The sequence below is a fragment of the Maniola jurtina genome, chromosome 4 (assembly GCF_905333055.1).
Source record: "Maniola jurtina chromosome 4, ilManJurt1.1, whole genome shotgun sequence".
Lineage (NCBI taxonomy): Eukaryota > Metazoa > Arthropoda > Insecta > Lepidoptera > Nymphalidae > Maniola > Maniola jurtina.
Genome location: NC_060032.1, coordinates 9,901,564 through 9,924,992, shown reverse-complemented (window position 1 = coordinate 9,924,992; position 23,429 = coordinate 9,901,564). Strand labels below are relative to the sequence as shown.

Genomic DNA, 23,429 nt, shown 5'->3' with positions numbered 1-23,429 from the left:
AACTCAAACTTATTCAGTTAATAAAAATAACTTTGGCACTGTATCTACTGTAAATCCATACAATAGTTCCCTTAGTCTTTGTCGGTAGGTATAGAATTTTCTAAATAAAAATATGAAATGAAAAAATTAAAAACTCATCAGAAACATTATGCGCGGTGAAGATTTATCTCCGTAGCCAAAATAGAAACAACTTCAGGTAGGTAGTATCCACGAAGTCATTTGATCCGTTATTCCCAGTCGACTTCCCCCGCCTTTGTAAATAGCTTTCCGATCCGAAGGGGGACTTATTACATTTCGATGACATGACGAATTGGAGATGACATATAGGGATGCTGTACAATTGACCACGGAACTGCATGAAAAGAAAAATATACTGCCTTGATGCATTAAGATGAAATTATTTAGGACATAAAATTATTATCGAAGGGAAATCAATTAGAAAATCGAAGATTGCTTACCATTGCCGTACTCATTCAAAGAATAAACTTTGCTTTTAAAGGGAACTTTGCTTTTATTCCAACTTGCATATATAACAACGAATATTTTTATATTGTAGTTAAATTTTTACTATTGTTTGGGCGAAAAATGAATTCGGTGGAGAAAAGAAAATCCGTAAAGCTGCCATCAATTTCCGTATTTCAGTAAGTGAAGCCAAAAAATCCGTAACTCGACGGATAAATCTGTAGGTCTGATGAAACTTTCAAAATGTCATTCGTGTCTTCCAACCGGGGACACCACAACATGAAGCTAAAATGGTCATAGAATTAAATAGGTACGTACTGATGCCTTTACAAATACTTTTAGACGGGTTTACCTTTTAAAGTATTTCCATTCCTATTTCACAATCAATCGTGCATTCACAGTTCAGGAACTGGTAATATTTCTCTGTCACTGTGGTTCAACGAACTCGTTTGTAAGGTTTATTCGAGTAGATATTAAAAAAACGGCCAAGGACGAATCGGACTCACTGAGGAAGGGTTCCGTAACATGGTACATTTTGATTTTCAACTACAAATTAACGGTTTTTGGATTTTTCCCATTACTTGTTCTATAAGACATTGCCTACCTGCCAGGTTCATGATTCTTGGTCAACGGGAAGTACCCTATAGGTTTCGATTAAAACATGATAGACAACGAAGTGACCTTATAAGAGTTCCTTTTTCTCTGGAGTTACGGAACCCTAAAAAATCGTAATGACACTATAACTACGCTTCAGAAATAGACACCCCATACGAACGCGAACTTGACAATCTACCCATGTGATATTTTTAGTTTTAACCACTATCTTATTGTATTTGGAAATAAACAGGAACTTTTCCATGCTTGATTCCCTTTGATGCCTCTGTTAAACGGTATTCTAAACATTTTGAAATAATAACGAGACTAAAACTGAATGTCTCTGCGTCCGGTTAAGGCGAGGCAGGGAAGAATAATAATACAAGAGTAGGGGTAAGCTATTTACTGTTTTTCCCTGTTGATGTGACAGTACCTGATAATGCAAGCTATAAATGCCATATAAGTACTTAATTGCAAGAGATACAAAGAAAATCTAGATTTGGTTTCAGCACAGAATTAACAAAATTCACTAGCCAATTTAGAAAATATTAAAAAAAAAATCAGGGTTTTTTATAAAAATATACTTAATCGATTTTGGATGAAACACGGTAATTAGCTAACTGCGTAATACAAATGAAGATAAACACACGTATATGTACATAGGTACCTATTTTACAATCAGATAATAATTCAATATTATAATTATTAATTATGTTTTAAATAATGTCAGTGTTTTGTTTTCTTAGTGAGAAACAAGTTTTCTGAACAATAAAGATTTACTATCTATCTATCTAAGATGTGACTTAAAGATACTTAATAAACTTCCATACAACACGAGAAGATAATATGAAATAACGGTAGCCTGTGTGGTGACAAGGCAACTTTAATTAAGATGTCGCGTCAAGAACCGAATTATGCTCCATGGTACCCAGGGGAACCCCTTCTGGTATGGAATAACTCATTCATTTTGTACTGAATTATCGCATTATGCTCTCTAATACCACTGCATAAGAGCCATAATTTACAGTGGCTATAGATTTATTAGTAGCTTGAAGCTATGCGGTAGGTTTGGTACAGTGTGAGTTATTGTCCTAAGTATACCTCACTGGGTGAGTAGGATCAACATAATTTAAGTTGGATTTATTAATACAATTCATCCATAAATAAACAAATGCCCCAGATTAGAACGGAAATACTTATGGGCTTAGTTTAATTTTTTGTCATATCGCACACTAAAAACAAAACGAATGCTTTGAAAAATTTTTATTTAGGTAGCAATTGAACGAAACGACAAAGTTAGTATAAGTGTATGGATAGGTAGACGCACACTAAAAGCAAAACTAACGCTTTCAAAGATTTTCATTTATAGCTCGTTCACACAGGCTGCGTAAGTGTTACGTAAGCGTAGACGTAGCGCGTAACATTGCGTTGTAATCTATGGAACTGTACGAAACATGGCGCACCGGTTGCGTAAAGCGTGAACGTATGCGTAACCCGGTGTGTTAGGGTTTTACGCGCGTCACTACGCACGTATGACGTGTAAGTAATTGGTGTGAATCGGCCTTTAGGTAGCAATCGAACGAAACGGAAAGGTTAGGTAGTATAAGTATAAGTATGAATAGGTATACAGAAGATTTCATGAATACGTGTTAGTAGAGTATTAATCCCCACAGCCTGCTAAATAATTACATGATTGCCCGCCGTCCATCATGGGGCAACTATTTGCATTTTAATGATGTGCTGATTTGAAGTAATGCTCAACGTGAGTGCATAAATTAAGATATCTATGAAGCCATCAAGAATGTATAATTCTTTGACGAGCACGTGTTTAGGCAAACATCATTGATTAGGTATACTTATTATGATATTCATCTGTGATTATTTATTTTTTATTTAGCTAAATAATTATAAAAACATCTTGTGTGCCAGAGATTACTTCGTTTTCTCACATACGTTACTTGGGCTATTTAGTAAAATCTTGTTCTTTTTTCTAAAATTTAATTTAAATTTTATTAAAAAAATTATTTTATTTTACTTTTATCATTTCATTATTTTCATTTTATTTGTTTTTAAACAATTGTACCTACATTTGTATTTAGATTTATGTTTTAAATAAGTCTGTTTAAATAAGTTGCCTGAAATAAAGGACTATGTATTATTATTATTATAATCTTTTTGGAATAAAGTAATATAATTTTAAAACGATGGATATAAACATGAGGAAGGAAAGGAATTTGACAGAATATCTCTAGAGCCTTGAGATTAACATTGCGGCGCTATAGATGGGTGTTTACTGTCTTGAATTATGTCAAAATTAGCATTACTGGTACGATTCATATTCATTTAGCGAAACAGTCATGATCGCCAAAGAAGCACAATGTTATGATAGAGATTCATTTTTATACAAGCTTCATAATATATACGTAATACGAGTACCTAGTATTCACCTTTATCTCGTAGTAAATTCAAACTTTTATTCCGGAAAAACAATGAGTTCCCACGGGATTTTAAAAAACCTATATCCACGCGAACGAAGTCGCGGGCGTCAGATAGTGTTGATGTAAATCCACGCTGAATCGTACTGTAGCTACGTGTATTCACAAAATTAGAAATTATAAGAAATTAGACATAAGAAAAAATTGATCATATAATTTTTGGACATGTCGAACTTATACGGGCTTGGGCCCGAAGTTTCAATTTGTTTGTCCCATTGAAAATAATATCTATGGGATTAATGACTCTATTATTCTTTTTTTGGTGAAACTACCCATTTACTGCCCAGCTTCCGCGCTCAGTTTATAATAAGTTGATTTCTGGAATATGCTTATACTCCTTCTTCAATAAAAATTAATTATAGTTTTATGACCGTGTGCGACTCGCTTAAAATTGATTTAAATAGAATTATTTAAGGTTTACACAATTTTACACTGCCTATCTGACAAAAATAAGCTGTTCACAATCAACCGATTCTGAGTTCATAACGGTCCAGTAATAATATGGTCATCAGATAGAGTCGCAATCTTAAAACCATAAAATATTTAATCATCAATACAATAAAACAATGCCCTGATTGACTGACTGAAGCACAGCGTACTAGTGGTACTAGTGAACTAATTACAACCAGCTAACTAGTGGCTCTAGAGATTTGTTAAGAAGAAGTATTCCTTCTAGGAGATAGTCTAGTGGTTAAGACTTTAGTTTCCTATTCGGGGGGCTCAGGGTTGAATCTCGGGCCCCCAACCCCTAACTTTTCTGTTTTCTGTTGCTTTGACGGTGAAAGAAAACATCGTGAGAAATCCTGCACGCCTGAGAGTTTCTCATAATGTTCTCTTAGGTTTAAGGTGTACGTCTAAACCTGCTAATCTGCAGTACTATAGCCTAAATCCTTCTTCATTCTGAGAGGAGATTCTATTCAGTGATCTGTGGTTGAGATGATGACGGTGATGATTTTGAGTTTCAATGAAGTTTGAAATACAAAGAGCTAGTCAACTGATAAACACACGGACAATCCTTTAATACTATTAAATTAATAAATAAAATTATTGTTCGTAATTCGGTGCGGGCGCTTGCGTGTTCCGGGGATTAGAGCAGACGGGGGGATTAATCGCTCTGACGTGTCCTGATGGAGGAATGCCTTTTCTGATATATACGCATTTGCCTAAAGACCTCACATTATGTTGAGTAATTGTTTCGTGTATAATTAAACGATATAATACATAACTCTGCTGGTGATTCCTAATAGAGACTTTACGTTTGACTTTACGCTTCTAATGTAGCGATAAAAATCTGAACAAGAGACAACTAATAGATGAAGTCAAGAGCATCATATCTAAATATAAAAAAGTAAAGTCCTGACTCACTCACTGACTGACTCATCAACACCCCCCAAACTCAAAGCTGAAAGTTTGCACACATATACTCTTTATAATGTAAACATTAACAAGTGTTAAGGCCAGATTATTTGAAGTTCCTACGGGATAATAAATAAGGCTTTATCTTTTCGCTGAGTGAAGTCGCAGGTTTATCATCTTTATGTACCTTGTACCTACGGTACGGTAGGTACTTTTAATTTGCACCTATGAGTATTGTAATCTAAGTAAATCTGATGTAAATTATACCTGTACGTCTCACTTAAATTTCATTATTTTAAAACATGTTATGATACAAAAACATCCTTGGCATTTACCTATTTATGAAAGTATAGGCTATATCATGTACATCTTAATAAGTCGTTGGTATCATTATCTTTTTAGCGAATTAATAAACTTTCTTTTCATATTTAATCTTATTTAAACACATAAATACGGCCTGCGATTGAAACAATCGCGGAAACGAAACAAATGTAATAAAGTAAAACAAGATGCCCCCGGCTGAAAACTTCAGCCGTATAAAACGTTTCCTCCCTTCAGGGAAAGAACGAAATTTACCCGCAAAATTAGTCATTTTCCAACGAACCTCATAACAAACGAGACCTGTAACTTAAAGGGGGAACTTTCCAACTTTGTTTTGTTTATGGAAATCATAATACAGCTTCGTTTGGAATAAGTGGCTACGAATAGCGTTATTTGCACCAATAAATAATAGAAAAGCAATATAAGTTTGAACAGGAAAAAAACCGCTCAGTATTTGGATCGCGATATCATTTATAACTGATAAATGTTTATAAAAAACCGTATGATAAATAAAAATTTCATACAAAAATAATAATTTATTGCGTATAACATAATATATACATAGTACTACATATCATAGAAATATATCATTTAATATTTACACTTTAATATATTCAAACAAATAAATAAATATTACATATTATATCGATATAAAATAGTAATATATTCTAAACATTTACTTAATAATAATTTATAAGATCACCAGAGAAATTACCCTCTACAGATACCAATAATTCACACAAAAAAAAAACTCAAAAGTCACACATTACACTGTTTCTACTTTCTGCTATCAGTTTTATATATATTTATTATTTTTATTTAGAGTTGTTTGGTATAATTAATATTAAATGTTTTCAATTGAGACAAGTCATATTTTCAAGTATATTAGTCATACTTGAGTCATATAGGATGACAACGCAGCACATGTAGCCGTAGGCGATATCTACGGTATAACCACCGACGTAAACAAAACGTAGATTTGGCGCGTAAACGCGGAGGCTTTGCGGGCGGGCGGCGCGGCGAGCGTACAAGCGGTAACTGCACGGGGCGGATCGATTCCGCCCTGCTCGCTCCCGCGGGGATGCAGATGCATGGGGCAGAACTAGATGTGACTACCAAATTGGGATATTATTGGTCTGTGTGATAAATCGATATTGAAAAGGATATCGTTTTCATCGCATTAATCTACGGAAGCGAAAATTTCTTTGGACGCGCTGGACGATTTTGAGATGGTTAAAAAACTTCAAGGTCGCGTCACCGATATACTAATTATGCAAATTTTAACAGTGCTTGGAGTGCTCATACTTGTAAAAACTAAAGTAATGTTAATGATTTACAAAATACTTCACAAATTATGGAATTTCAATTTTTTTTCAATGTCAAAAAAAAATAAAGCATGCATTTAAAATCGAATGTTTATCAAAATCTCTTTAGTTTTAAATAAGGATCTTTCCTAGATATCTTTAGGACTGAATTTGACTCTAAAAAATATTTTAAAGCTTTTCAGAATTCGTAGAAAACATTAGTTCGTATCCCCTTTCCAAGTTTGGGTAACTCAATATACTTTTTCAAAGGGACAGTCACCGCGGAGAGATGGGCTGTCGTTCCTCGAATTCGAATACGTGAATCTTCCGTGAGTTATTCAATTTGTTTTCCCGATGTGGATACCGTGAATAGGGTGATAGATAGATGAACAGTTTATTCCTGAGCTTTTTTGAAAGACTTTATTCAAGGCTCATTTTCATTGGTTGAAAGGATACGCAGTCTAGGTGCAGGTCAGCCAGCTAAATAATTTCCTAAAACATGTCATATAGCCCGCATGTTATATAGAAACATTTTAGTGCTAAAGATTTTTAAAACGCCGGAGATTTCTACCAACTTTTCTATTTTCGATCAGCTAATTTTCCACAAACTTTGTATCAACAGGGTTATCAACCAATGAGGTAACCATTTATTAACTTTATGCTATGATATAATATATTAATATTAAACCAAATTTTGTTACTATACATTAATATTATAAAATAATCCGAGTTATCTAAATTCAGTAACTAACCTAACCTAACATTTCTTATTTTGATTTTATGGAAAACCAATTAACGTTGAGTAAACTTAAATTCAACACTTTAGCTAATCAAACGCCAATCATACAAAGCAAACAGAATATTAATCAAAGCGTACAATACCACTAACATAACATATTATAATAATTATTAATTCCACGGACACGGTTAACCGCAAACTTGATTTAAAATTCAATCCCTTTGTGCCTTAACAGAGGAGTGAGGACCCTCTGTCACTAGCTCCATACAAACGTAGTTCGATTCTCATTTGAATATTAATCAATCGAACTCGATGTAGTTTTATAGACATGTTCTAGAAACTAATAGGTATCTATGTCTGTGGTTTGTCAGATTTCCGTTAGAATAATTTTATTAGTTTTTAAGTTACACGGGTTTAAAGATTTGTATGTTAATAATTGAAACCGCGTAACTTAAAAAATAAATATTTTAACGGAAATCTCATAAACCACATACCCTATTCGGTCCTAGAACTATTAACCATTGAGTTTGGTTAGTATTCAAATGTGAGCCAAACTACGTTTGTACGGAGCGTGTGACGGAGAGACCCCTCTCAACAATTTCCTTTTATTTGTTCGGGTATAATAGTGTAGCGTATTTCTAAAAAGCCCCCATCGTACCTGAATAAAGCCTCAAAGGATTGTTCACTTTAGTATTACGTGAGATTTTACTCTGATATTCGCGCTTTCATCGTGATAGAACAGGTGTTTTGACTTGGGCTCCGAATCTTTTGCAGATATGTTTCAGTTTACAAGAAGTTATGTTTGGTTCTTTATCACACTAATATTATAAAGGAGAAAGTTTGTATGTGTGTGCGTGTGTGTGTGTGTGTGTGTATGTTTGTTACTCCTTCACGCAAAAACTACTGGACGGATTGGGCTGAAATTGAGAATGGAGATAGATTATACCCTGGATTAGCACATAGGCTACTTTTTATCCCGGAAAATCAAAGAGTTCCCACGGGAATTTTAGAAAACCTACATCCACGCGAACGAAGTCGCGGGCATCAGCTAGTAAGTAATATGAATGTAGAAATTTACTATAATTACTATGCGGTTTAGTTTAGGAATACATGAATAAATGCAATAAATAAAAATACACCTCTTGTTCTAAAAAATTAAAAGTTGTGCTTTATTATGGTTTACGGTTTAATTACCACCGTGTTTACGTAAATAGTAATGTTCATCAATATTGTGGAAATCCATGATATTAGGTTCATACCATTGAAATAGAAGATAATCCTTTCTCCGTGAAAATCTACATTATAATAAATAAAAAAAAATGCTTCGGTTCAAAAACTCAAGATTCTACAGCGGTTTGAGTTGTACATTTGAGTAAAATACTGATTCCAAATCCATACTTTAATATTATAAATGCGAAAGTGTGTCTGTCTGACTAGCTGTCTGCTAGCTTTTCACGGCTCATCCTTCTAACCTATTTTGATGAATTTGGTGCTGAGATACTTTGCATCCCGGGGATGGACATAAGTTACTTTTTGTCCTGGAAAATCAAGGAGGCCCGACGGGGTATTTTTAAAAACCCTAAATTCACGTGGACGGGATCGCGTGCTTCATTTAATTTGTACAGAGATAGCTTGCTTCTCTTATAGGGATATGGGCTACTTTTCACTTATAAGGATTTTTAAAAATATTAATTCCCGCAGATGAAGCCACTGGTATCATCTAGTTAAACAAACGTAGTTTTCTTCTTATTTCTTTAGATTCATGAAAACAAATGTTATACACGCAGTTAAACACTAACAATGCCATTAAAAACTTGAAAACAATAACAAGACACTCTTGAGTAAAGCACTTTCCTTCAAATTGAAACGGACGCATCATTTGAGTGATTGAGCCATTTTTAGCTCGGAAGGGAAGCTCAGAATAGCACGATGATACTAATTATCGTCCCCGTCATCCGTCGCTGAAGGGATCTAGATAAATTCCATAGAGATTTATTTGAAAAATTACACCTTGTAATTTGACGATTGCTTTAACGAAAAAATTATCGTTCTACTACCAGATGATACCCGCTATTTTGTTCGCGTAGATTTAGGTCCTGTGCGAGTCAGTCAGTTTATGCTTTTCAAAATTCCAGATCTTTGTTAGTTACAGCCAGTATTCAATAGAATTTTTGCACTTTATGCTAAAGCAAAGCCTTAAGACTAAGGTCTTCAATCAGTGCGTCCTACCTGTGATGACGTATGGAGCAGAAACGTGGACACTGACAGTTGGCCTCGTCCACAAACTAAAGGTCGCTCAGCGCGCTATGGAGCGAGCTATGTTGGGTATTACTCTCAGGGATAAAATCCGGAACGAGGAAATTCGCAGAAGAACAAAAGCAACCGACATAGCTCAAAGGATTAGCAAGCTGAAGTGGCAATGGGCAGGTCATGTCTGTCGCAGAACCGACGGCCGTTGGGGCAGACGTGTTCTGGAGTGGAGACCGCGTACCGGTAAGCGCAGTGTGGGACGACCTCCTACCCGCTGGACCGATGACCTGAAGAAGGTGGCGGGGAGCGGTTGGATGAGAAAGGCGGAGGACCGTGTTTGGTGGCGCGCTCTTGGAAAGGCCTATGTCCAGCAGTGGACGCATACAGGCTGATGGAATGGAATGGAATGGATGCTCAAGTAAATACCGAGCTCTTTCATAGTATGGATCTCGATTTAAATAATCTTAGAACCTGGTTCTTTATATTTTTAAACATTTTTCAACAAGCACAATTTTCTTTTTTTAATATGCAGTTTTCCAAATAAGTATGCACACGGCAAATGATATTTCACCTGAAAAATTTTAAATGCTCGTCAATATTTGAAGTTCAATAGACTTGGATTCGTCCAATTAGCGATAGAAGCGAGGCGTTTAGAGAGGGCTTTAAATACGAGTGGATTCAAATGATCCTCTACAGGATTTCAAAAATAAATCAAAAGTCTTCCAATATTAAAAGTGAAGTAGTATCAAACAGTGATTTTTTCGCTAGAAGCTGCCTACAATTAAGTTTTTTTATCTTTTAATTTTATTGAAACGAAACTACTAAGCACGGAAACTAAAATATTGACAAAATGAGGCACAGCAGATATGCGTCAATTTGTTTTGTCGTGTACGCAGAATGTAGTCGTAATATATGAAAATACTATTGTACATTGAAACCAAAATATTTATTAGAACTTGGGCGGGTCTGTTCTGTAAAACTACTACTGCAACAATACAAAAAAAACAAGAATTGAGAATTCCTTGTATTCCTTGTATTTTTTTAAGAACAAGCACAAAAATCTCTCGCAATATGGCATTTTGTCGTACTTTATGTGTAGCTAGTGATGTCCCTGACTTTGTCCGCGTGGACTTAGGTTATTAAAAATCCCGTGGGAACTCTTTGATTTTCTAGGATAATATGTCCGTCTCCGGGGTGTAAGCTATCTTTGTCATAATTCAGTCAAACGATTGAGTATAGCAGGCAGACAGATAGCTACTCTTTTTTCACTTTATGTATATGCGGGTAACATACACATCAGGAACTCTACGTACAAATTGTATTGACGCATGTCTGCGTTGTCCCAACTGTCGCTTCAGACAGCTATAACTCAAGGATGAAAATAATTTATAGCTACTTGTATAAACAACTAAATTTAACCCAACCGGATATGGACATTTTACAGTCGCTATGAATTGAGTTGTAAAGTTTAAAGCAAACTAGAGTCAAATTATACAAGTATTATTGCTACCGCATTTTATGTTAGGGTGCTTACACACATCTACCTTCTTAGTTTTAGGACATAGCATTAGTCATTGATCTAGGTATCTACAGACCTAGCGGCTATGATAGCAGCAGTAAGATTCAGACGCATTGGATGCGTTGAAGAAATGTTGGCAATTTCAACAGAGGTCGGCGCTGACGTGACTTCTACTCAGGCATTTTTATGGCGTGTCCGATGCTGCTGACGTAGTCGCATTTTTAGTACTGAAAAATGTGTCTCTAGCTGCTCTTTTGGCTCTTGCGGTCGCTTGTGGCCTTTAAATAACAAATCCAGCAAGTAGGTAGGTAGGTACATTAATACGGGGCCTAAGAGATTAAATTGACTGGCAGTCACATATTTTTCTAAGTTTAATAAAGTATGAGGTGTCTCTGCTCTCTCCCTTTACAAATACGCAAAGTAACCCTAATACATTATTAACTACCACCCCAAAGGTCTTTCTATATTCACCTCAAGCTTTGATTTATTTTGAGCTCGAATCAGAAATCAGTCTTGACTGTTTACTTGCCACATTTTTTTGTAATATTTTTCTCCTTATTCTTAATAAACCGATTTTTAAATAATGACATAAAATATCCGAGATTAGTGCATTTGGTCTGAGTTTTAAAGTAACTTTCAAGTTAAAGTTCTGTGGGTTAGTCTGTGATATAAATCTGTAGTATCTAGATGGGATTCTACTCATTCGACATCTCTTTAGCTGGGTTTTTCTAAATTAAAAAATATATATTTGGAAATTCAACTCTTCATTTTTTTGATCAACATAATTTAAAAAGAGATAGGTACATATTATGTTTTAGCATCATTTCAACAGGACTCTCCTATGGCTTTACTAACTTTTTTGGTAATTTCAATACGTTTTGAGGGTAGTTAGGTGGTGCCTTCAACTCGGTGGGGTGCCTACAAAGCGGATGCACCCTTGCTTCATTGAGAAATAAGCTCTTAGGGTCCAAGATTTTGCCGGAAGGAGCTTGATGATGCCATAGACCAAAAAATAAATAGTACAGGCAGCTTACATTATTTGTGCGTCATGACACGTGATAGCGGTGCCGTCATATCGCGGCCACTATATGGCGTAAAACGACATTATTAAAACGTCTATTAAAACGAGATGCACGTCATCTCGTTTTAATAGACGTTTTAATTTTTCCTATAGAACGCGTTATTGATACCATCTTTAGAATAGACATGTCATCTTTTTTTAAGACAGCGTTTCAGTGACGTCATTTGACGCTATTTAGTGGCCGTCAAGTGACGACTGATACCACTATCCCAGAAAACTAGAGCTACAGTCAATAGTTTATACAAGTGTAAATTAAAAATTTATAACACCCCCGACAAGTAAAGGTTACAGTAACCAGAAAAGAGCTGATAACTTTCAAACGGCTGAACCGATTTTCTTGGATTATAGCTAAGAACACTCTCCATCAAGCCACCTTTCAAACAAAAAAAAAACTAAATTAAAATCGGTTCATTAGTTTATTAGTTTAGGAGCTACGATGCCACAGACAGATACACAAATACACACGTCAAACTTATAACATCCCTCTTTTTGAGTCGGGGGTTAAAAACAGAACAGAAACAAATTATGCAGTACAAATGATCAGCCTCTCGATTCATGACAAAACAAACAGCGTTGGAAATCAATCATCGGCCGCTAGATTAAACGATTTATTGAAAGTGTCGTGCAGTTATCACTTAATTGCGTTGCCAAATTGTCATGCTAACCACAAATTATGGCATAAAATTTGGCAATAGTCCCATTGAGATAGACTGCAATATGATAGGGTAGTTTTACCATAATATTTGTTTTATCTAACGGTTTTATAATAAAGTGCTTTGGATTTAACTTTTATCTTTATAATCCATACTAATCAATGATAATAACATTACATGTAAAAAAGACAGACACTATAAGATACCTACATTCTACATATCTCAAGAGAAGACCTAAACCTAGGACAAACCTAGGCAGAGAGCTTGTACTCTTCTACTTTCATGCGTTTTTATCTTTGGTTTTACTCATCACCGAGTACGAATTATACCTTTACGCCATATAATATGATGGTAACATACCTTTTTATTTAAGTACGCCATGTAATATGATTATAACATATCTTTTTAAGCACAAAGGCGACGCACAATCTTACCCAATACCATTGCTACCTAAAGATTTTGTGTTTGAAAGAAAACGTTTAACTCGATTTTTTCTGTCTCGTCTAATAATCCTGGAAGAATCCAAGAAGACGACGTGTGATTAGTTTACACTCGCGGCACGTAATCGGTTCAGGAACGCCAAAGCCCGACCCGATCAGGTTTTAAATTTTGTAGACGACTATTTCCTTTTTCAGAACTAATTCTCAATTCCTTTCAGCCGCATAGTTATACATAGCACAAATGGTTGCGCTCGGCAAATCTTAGGTACCGTTGATACTAATACACGTTTGGTACGTGTTCGGAGTAGATAACTCTTAAGACCTGTCTGCTGATTCGTTAACTCTGTGTCTATAACACTGAATGATAGCCATCGAACTCATTTGATATTTATTTTTAATCTATTGATGGTTTCCTACGAAAAAATATTTTAATGACACTCAACAAAGCAGCAATGTAGAGCCAATCAGTATCAAATGAGCTTGGTGTCTATCATCCAGTGTTAGACACTGAGTTAGTCAATCACCCAGCTGCTGACAGACAAAGTGTGGCGTTACAATAAGACTTTTGTTATAAGGAAACTATAGGCGTAGAGCGTACTGCGTAGCACGACGACAACGTTGCTGTAGATCTGTCGGGAAATAAAATCTATGACCACTGTTTAGAATTTATCCATTCATTCGTCATACTTTACGCAAAAGGCATACCCGTGCCCTTCGCGTGCAATATGCTTCTAGGGCTTTGATGGGACTGCCCTGTTCCCTGAAGCGATGTTTGCTGACGCCAGAATACACTGTTTCTTTGCATTTATGTGCCTCCCTGGTGCGCCGGATGCAGCCAGCGCCAACAGAGTCGTGAGTGTGATAGCCAGCCAGCTCGATTTCTGTTGCAAAGTTTCAGCTGATGTAGAGACCATATAGTATGTAGTGGTTATCACATATTAAGTTTTGTTTAATTTTGTGTATTTTTACGAGTATCATTATAAATTATGAGTCTTTGTTACTTGAAATAAACTTCTATTATATATGTTTAGAATTTTATTTTTTATTATAGTTAAAGGCAAACCCAACCGGGTCGACTAATGTTACATACAACACAATACAGCTATAAGACGTCATGTGAGCATTTGCTGATTTTCCTCTAAAAAGTTATACTAGTTGAAATGCCTGGTCTCATCCGGTAACAACTACATTCTTGTAATTAGATTACGGACCCTGTACGTGAGTGATGGAGGACGAACCCCGCGGTCTCTTTTGGTTTTCACTCTATCTAGTCACACAAGTTACATTTTAACAACATTACATACAATATATTTTATTATTTACTCGCAGTATGTTTCTGTAAAGAGTCTAGTTAAAAATATTATCTCAGGCAGCGCCTTTGTATTAGTAGCTTGTTAAGACAATGTTGAAACTAGGCGCATGTTTTTGGGGAAACCCGACACATTATTGATTTGTATACTTAGAATATATCTTCAAAATTACATTGAGTTTGATCGAACTAAAACTACGTTTAAATGGAGGTACTCTGAATAGGTACACTTCGCGTACATTTAGGTTTTTAAACATTCCATAGAAACTTTGATTTTCTAGTAATAAATGTAGTTATCAAAATGAACCTATTTTCGTATCCATCACAAAATTCACGACATTCGTTATATAAAAATTCATCATTTAATTTAGATAGTATTAGTATCTTCTATCTTATTATTTTTTATCGAGCTGACCGTGCTGTCAAAAATTAAGAAGCAAAGATACAAATAAAGCGCTCGAAAAAGCATAACATGCGTTTTCCTTTTTCGAGCGCTTTTGAATCAAATGAATCTACCACTGATTTGTTCGGGTCTTCTTGATTTAATAGAATTCGCTTTTATAGCCTTTACGCAAAATTTTTAAACAGTATAAACTTTTGGAAAAAACTTTACTAACATCAAGCTTGATTTAAGTTAGTTCAGTTCTAAGTCTCAATCAGCTCTCGCTAACAAGCCTGCAGCGACGTAATCAGGTTACGGACGTCCGCGCGTGAGCCGCGTAGCAATGGCCCCCGGGTCCTCTGGTTTTACTTCAAACGCTTTTCAAAGTGAAATATTTTTAAAAATCTCTTGAAATTGTTAAATGCCCGTGACTTTATCAACGTAGATTTAGATTTTTAAAAATATCGCGTGAACTCTTTATTTTTCTAGGATAAACCGCTTATCAGACAGACAGACAGACAGATGGAGAGATGCTAGCATCTATTACATTATGTACTATAGATATTTAATTAATTGTGCTACTTCTCTTACGTAAGTGGAACAATTTGTCTCATTTCTACATTTCCAGGGTGCGTAAAGGATGTCTGTGAAAGTCACTATTCGAATCAGTTATTTTTTAACTATTTCAGGGTTCCAGAGTATTCGCGACCACACAAAAAGCGCAACGTAGCCAACGAGTAAATAGACGGACATCAAGATCGCAGAGAGCCGGTGGATTCAAGCGGACGCAAGACCATGGCCTGTGGAAGTCCTTACATGATACCTATGTCTATCAGTGGATCGGTTGATGATAATGATTCTACCTAAGATTTCAAAACAAAGTGATCCCATTGATCACTTTTACACACGTTCCTTCCTCCCTACGCATCTTCATACTTTCTTGCTGAAAAGGCAACCTTCCTCAATAAAACTTACCTCGTTTTTTCTCTATTTTCTATGGCATCCTGTTACTTTGTTTTTAATAGAAACACCTTCCAACATTCTACTATATGTATAATAACATTAGTATAAACGTTTCACCCGTTACACCCTCGAAAATGTTAAATTACATTTTCCATTCTTGAGGACTCTTAAACGGTCCTTCTGAATTTCAAGATTCAGTGAAGAGTTTACACCCCAACGTGCCTCGTAGGGTAGGTAGGTACATATTATATTTACACTACGCTATAAAGGTGTAAATGTTTTTGTATATCCGTTAGTTTGATATTAGTTCGTCAGTACTAAATTACAGTTTATTCATTATCATTCGTTCTAATATCGTACTTTTATGATAGTTAAGTGTGACTAGTTTATCAAAAAAAAAAAAAGTAAGTGGCCAGTACTTGCCGCTTTTCTTTTAGGTTATTTTGTCTATCCATCGAAATAAAAATAAGTAAGTGTCTTCATATTTTAAATTTGAATTTGCTTTTGCCGTGAGCTACATCCGCGATTTAGGCCTGACCCTATTCAATATCTATTTAACTCAATATCGAACAGTCTAATAAGTAGGTATGTAATCTTGATGTTATGTTTTCAAACTGTATTAAGTATACTATGACAAGTTATTCAGAAGTTATCGCGTGAAGCACAAACACAAACTAGAGATGTAAAATAATCCTAATATTGTTATTATATTGCCCCATTATCTCGTTAATACGGTGAATGGTGAATTAGTTTACAATTCGTTGGAAACTGAATGAAAACGTTTACTCATTTACATGAAAGGTTCTCAGGAGATCCTTTCCGACCCGGTACGTCGAGTGTTTCGCTCAAAGCTAACACTTTAACCTGTGGATTGTGGTGTGAACAATATTACTTGAACTTATTCTAACTTGTTGTAAAATTAATTAAAAAAGTATTAATAGAATACCTACTATTAATTAAAAACCTCTAATTATTACCTTTACGTAAAATAGATTATTTTTGAGTAAACGATCGTTTTGTTCTAGAAAAATCGTGGATTTGTAATTTTCAAAAAATCGTTTTATCAGAAAAATTAGTAGAGTATAAGGGCCTCCACTGTGTACTTTTGCCTATATTCGACTTTGATTAAACAAAACAATTTTTAGCGTCACTGATCATCACAAGTTAACGAAAATCATATTTTACCTATGTAGGTATCTGCTATTTCTAATTTCTCAAATGTTTTTTTTTTTGTGTTCTATCCGTAGCGAAAAATCGTAGGTCTATGGTTCTATCACATTTCGTCGTTCGTTATTTTCACCAACGAACTCAAAGTATTCAGATTTGGAGTTAGCTCTCCTTCAATGATTTAATCCGTGTCTATTTAAAATAATCGTTTATTAATGTCATGGTAATATCGCCCATTGTGTCTACAGACATTCCTATAGGTGCGAACATACAAGACACGATATTTTGAAGTAGAATACCAATGCACTGAAGTACCACGTGTCGGAACATCAAGTATTCCTGTCGTGCACTCTCAGTAATCAAGGAGGAACATTCTCATCGCCTTGCACTGAATTCGATTTGCGTCGAAACGCCCAAGAATCTACTAGTACATTAAACCCAATACTACAATAATAATTCTCAGTATCAAAGGTATTTCGAACCAGTCAGTGCAGTGGTAGATTCACTTAACGATTGAAATGCACTTCTAAAAGTTTATTTGAATGAAACAATTTCTACTTCTAACAAGCGACTGTCCGTGCCTTCACTCGACGAAAATATAAATACTCTTTATTCGTCAACCTCACTCCTGAAAATCGTGATGTTTTCCACGGAATATCTTCTCCTTTAGGATGTTGCGCCATCTTGACCTGTCTGTGGCATGGTGCAGAGATTGTGGACAGATGTGCCCAGTGTGGTGCTAATTTAACCGGCCCAACGCTCAGGGCTTCGTCCTCTTGGTCTTTTTCCTTCTACTTTGCCGGTTACCAATAATTTCTCCAGATTGTCTGGATTTCTGCAGGCAATGTGTCCGAAATATTCCAAGGTTCAACGTAGGCATGGCCGATAGCCTGGTGGTAATTTTCAGCTGCTTTAGGTGTTGGTTCTAAAGGTATTTTAAGCATTTTTCCTCCAGCATCACAACCCAAACGCATCTTTGCGTTTGCGGTCTGCTCATCGCAGAGTCCATGTTACTACGCAGAGCCGTATAAATAGATGGACTTTGACTATATATACATATTATATTGTAAAAGTAAAAGCTGACTAACTGACTGATCTATCAACGCACAGCTCAAACTACTAGATGGATCGGGCTGATATGGCATGCAGATAGTTGTTATGAAGTAAACATCCGCTTAGAAAGGATTTTTGAAAATTCTACTAAGGGGGTAAAATAGGGATTTTAAATTTGTATAGTCCACGCGGATGAAGTCGCGGGAATAAGCTAGTTCCCTGTAGAAAAAGAAAGACTTTTACAAAAATTCTGACGCGTGTTTGTCAGGATTAATGAATGCGTATCACCAAAACTCAAAACGTTTATTTTTTAAAAGTATAATATGTAGGCTGGTGACGTTGTAATTACAAGCATAACATACGCAACCATGATAATTACAAAAGCGAGTCTACAGCACGCGCCTACCGTTCGTTATTTGCGCTAAATGGGCCCATTTGGAAATTAACTGCACGATTGCTCCCGAATAATGTGCCTAGTGTAAACCGTACAGCGATATGTGAAACGGGAAGCGTTAACAAATGAAGGGCAATTATAAAGCTCCAAAGCATGGCCAAATCAGAAACTTATTTGCGAAGAGCGACATCTAGCTGCGAATAGCTAAACTGCGTTGTTAAGACGACGACACTTGATGTCGACGACACGTTGATGTTTTCCAGTTTCCAAGAATATTCTGCTACTTGCAAATAGATGGCGTTAGTAGATAACTTGATTCAATAGAACAAAGAAGCATGTTACCGGCAGTGTGTGTAATTTAGTAATTCTATACGCTCCGCCTCAGGAAAGTTGGAAAATCGTTTGTGGGAATGAGTGTAATATTTTATAATAAAATTCCACAATCAATTTTAGACTTGCCTTTACACAAGTTTAAAAAATCTATTAAAAGTATGCTCCTGAAAAAAGCTTATTATACAATCGAAGATTATGTAAATGACAAAAAAGCTTGGATTTGATGCGCTCCAGCAATACACGGCGCTGCAATTGCTTGTATACAGTATGGCATATTATTGTAAATTGTACATTTGAAAAGAGCAACCGCCGAGTTTCTTGCTGGTTCTTCTCGGTAGGAACAGCATTCCGAACCAGTGGTAGATTATTTTGACGATTCAAAAGCACTTGTAAAAGTTTAATTGAATAAAAGTAATTTGAATTTTGAATTTGAATTTGAATATAGGATACCTAGCCATTCCATGAAATACCGGGTTTGTTTTGGCAAAGTATAAATTATAAGTAAAAATCTATTGTTTATCGTTTCATACATTTCCTAGGCATTCCATACAATTCGTAGATGTTCCTAGCAAATGTATGAAATGTAACTGTAGCGTAGAATTAGTGAATAATAAATAAATAAAAATTATAATGATGGTCACGGGGTTCATGAAGATGATTAAAAAATAAAAATAAAAATCTACATTTCCTGAATATTGTAAGTATTGTATAATTTTTATGATAGTGTTATTACCTACACTTCAAGGAAATTTCTAAATAATTTTAAATACATTTATTTATTTAGAAATTGCGAAACCGTCAGGAATCGAACCCGCGTCTTCTGGTTCTTGCCGGTTTTGATATGAATGCCAAGAATGCCAAGGTATTCTATACAATATAAAAAAGACTATACAGATTGACGGTAACATAAACCATACAGGGGACATTTTTGCAAAATAGAATCACAGACATAGCTGTAGAATAATTGTAAAATTGAAGCGTATTTTCAGATAACAACTAAACCGATTTTTTTTAAAATATAAATAGCAAGCAAACAAACACGGGTCACCTAATGTTAAGTGATTATCGCTGCCCGCGAACATTTGCAGCATCAGAGGAACTACCAATGCGTTGCCGGCCTATCAGGAATTCGTTGGTCCACTCTGTGAATAACCCCATATTGTGATGTAGTGGGAATACCGCGCCCACTTAGGAACTTATTATTTAGGTACTAATTGGATTGAGTGGAAACAAAATATGGGCAAGATCAACTCATCCATTCAATACAGCTACGTATAAATTGTTAGTAAATACCCTGTGAATATTTACTAACAATTTTGATAGTAAATATAACTCTTTTTAACTTTCTAATCAGCTGAATTTCAGCTGATTAGAAAGAGCGCTTGGAATACACTCTGCAAATGGGGCCTAGTGGTAAGTAACGCATGTGGTCCATGATGATGTACTCATCTACTTAAAATAAATTATTTTATATTAAGTATATCTTTAAAAGTTAAAACTGACCTTTATTTGTTCGGTAGCCTTCTTCGCAATCGCTGGATCGACGATTTTGATGTCCAAATCCGATGCGCATTTTTTTGCTGTTTCACTAAACACAGCAGCATTCACGTAATATGTAGACACTTTTCCACTAGTTTCACCTGGAGAGTTGGGGGACAAAATTCCACTATCTGTGTCACTAACACTCACAGGTTTTTTTGTAACTAAAGACTTTTCACCGACTGGTGATTTCTGAGGAATTTTCGATTTTTCGCCAGATTTGGAATGAATTCGCGATTGTTTAGATGCTTCATCGGACTTAAATCCAGTCTTTGGATCGAATATAACATAATTATCTTTATCGCATCTCACTTTATTATTAACGGTTACAGTATATTTTTTGTTTGGACTTAGATTAAGAAACGGGTCTTCATTGTCTATTGGACTTTCAGGTATTATTGATTGTATCTTAGGAGTTATCTTTTGTACAGATTTCCCATCGATAGTTCGCCTTATAACTGTGTCGTTTGTAAATTTTAAACGCACATACTCATTAGAAATAGTTCTTCTAACTGGAGATGACAATAAAGGTGATGGTTTGCATTCTTGTGAACTATTTTTACTTTGAAAAAATGTCTTTGGTTTATCCATGGCCTTTGCAGGAGAAAACGGTAATTTTAATTTTGAGTTCTTTTTCTTTTGGCTATTGCCACTTAAGTCTATGGCGCATTCATGTACTGTGCTTTTATAAACAGGAAGAACGCTAGATTTATCATGTAATTTATCTACTTTTGAGGTTTTGTTGGTCTTTGAAAAGTCAAAAGACTTATTGAGCTTTTTAATGGGCACTGGTGTGCTTAGTCTTTTTTCTTTTGCATTTTTAGTTACATCTTCAGCATGTACATTTTTCCTATCTAATAAAGGATTAGGCGATTTGATAAAAGTTTTACTTCGATTACCACCAAATAACTCATTATGAGCCAATATTTCCTCGTTAATTGGATTTTCCAAAATACTATCGATGATGATGTCCACATCACTTGCTTCAGAATTACTTTGGGATGATCTATTTTCATTTATAATACAAGATATTCTTTCTTCTACTTCTATGAGGGAATCAGACTTATCATTTTCATCGAAACTTCTGGATGTGCCACTTCCTGAGTCCGACGGTGTTTGAACTTCAAATATGCCTTCGTCCTTTTTTGTGGTTTTCTTCGATGAATTTTCCGGACAAGAAGATCTTCTCTTGACAGTTCCGGTTGCGGCAGATGGAGAATCCCAGTCTAAGTGTTGTAAAACACACTGGCCACTCTTTTTAGATCGTCTCGGGCTAGTCATTATTGGCCTCTTGCATTGTTATATCACTTATTAATGTAAATTACCTAGAGCTAAGAGAGTGGTGTAACGTTGAAATAGCGCACGGTGTTGGTGAACACTAGATTGGTCAGAGATAGCGGTTTTGTTACATAGTAGCCATTAGTGGAATCGAACACGAACACGCCGCCCGACTCGATTGTTATCTAATTACGAACTTGACGTAAATACCACATGGGACATACCTTCTATAGGTGCTTTATGTTGCTTTATGCAATGCGCGGATGCGTCGTGTAAATGATAATTTTAACTAACTTCACGATCAACTACAGTCAACAAATCGAAAGTTTTTATGATTGTTAACGTTACGGCTAAGCGATTTTATGAAATTACGTCAAAATACTGAAACGTTTCCTTAAAAACTTACGACCAACCTTATTTCCAAGCTTATTTATTAAAAATAACAATCGTTTAGCATTTATCTTAATTAATCCATACTAATATTTTAAATGCGAGCGCGTCTGCCTCTCTGGCTGTCTTGTTACCTTTTCACAGCCCATCTGTATCCGCTTAACCAATTTTAGCGGCATCTCGAAGTAGGACATACTAACCCCCGACCCAAAAAGAAAGGTGTTATAAGTTTGACGTGTGTATCTGTGTATCTGCGTATCTGTCTGTGGTATCGTAGCTCCTAAACTAATGAACCGTTTTTAATTTGGTTTTTTTTGCTTGAAAGGTTGCTTGATCGAGAGTGTTCTTAGCTATAATCCAAGAAAATCGGTTTAGCCGTTTGAAAGTTATCAGCTCTTTTTTAATTACTGTAACCTTCACTTGTCGGGGGTGTTATAAATTTTTAATTTACACTTGTCACTGAACATCAAAGGGTTCTGACAGAAATTTTGAAAAACTTAAATTCACGCAGACGACGCGTTGTATGCATCGTCTTAGTGATAAAATATAGGGTTCGGTTATTTATCCCATTTTACCTAATATCATGAAACTTACTTAATCATCAAACAGTTAGAGGAAGCTTAGGTACTTACTTTTTAACAGACATAAAAGGACCTAAATGGAACTAGGAGACATCGTCGAGACCGGAAGGCAGTTTTACATTGCATTGCAGACACACGTACAGTCGCACACGTACCTACGTACACGTATGTCGTAATCAGCAGACTTCCCGACTAACTGCAACTAAACGATGCCGCTTACTATAAATTTACTACGGTACAAAATTGAATGAATATATGCCTACAAATGCTTTGTTTAAAAAATATATAAGCAAGTCTTTCGGAAGTTGGAACTTTATATGTATAAGATTTATTAATGGAACCAAGAATACGGTTATTTACCGATTATAATATATCTCGAGCTAGCGCGCTTATTAAGAGGGGTCCTCCGTCACTCGCTTCATACAAACGTAGTTCCAATTTCATTTGAATATTAAGCAACCAAAGTCCATGAAATTTTGCAGACATATTCTAGAAACTAATATCTATGTCTGTGGTTTTCCAGATTTCTGTTAAAATATTCGGTTTCAAAGTTACGCGGTCTTAAAAATTTACATAGAAATCTTTGAGCCCCTGTAATTTTAAAACTACATATTTTTAGAAAAATCTAAAACACCACAGACACATATTAGTTTCTAGAATATGTCTGCAAAATTTCATGGACTTTGGTTACTTAATATTCAAATGAAATTGGAACTACGATTGTATGAAGCGAGTGACGGAGAGAGCCCTGTTAAGGTGGCTGGAAGCAGTTAATTTTAATTAGAATGGCTAGCAGTTTCTACTACAGTAAGTATTTCTTAGTCTA

General features: G+C 35.5%; 1 protein-coding gene across 7 annotated transcripts in view; it reads right to left on the bottom strand.

Moving 5' to 3' along the window:
* Window positions 1–23,429, bottom strand: part of LOC123864577 (protein sickie) — a 286,107-nt gene that overhangs the window by 228,158 nt on the left and 34,520 nt on the right. For 4 of the 7 annotated variants that reach the window (XM_045905125.1, XM_045905126.1, XM_045905128.1 and 1 more), the window contains exon 1: window positions 20,319–21,657. The exons of 1 other annotated variant lie outside the window; for it this stretch is intronic. In XM_045905125.1, coding sequence (XP_045761081.1) covers window positions 20,319–21,635 — 1,317 coding nt within the window. In that variant the 5' untranslated portion in view covers window positions 21,636–21,657. Of the gene's footprint in view, window positions 1–20,318; window positions 21,658–23,429 lie in introns of those variants that run through there. 2 more of the 7 variants (XM_045905130.1, XM_045905131.1) reach the window with 1 other exon arrangement.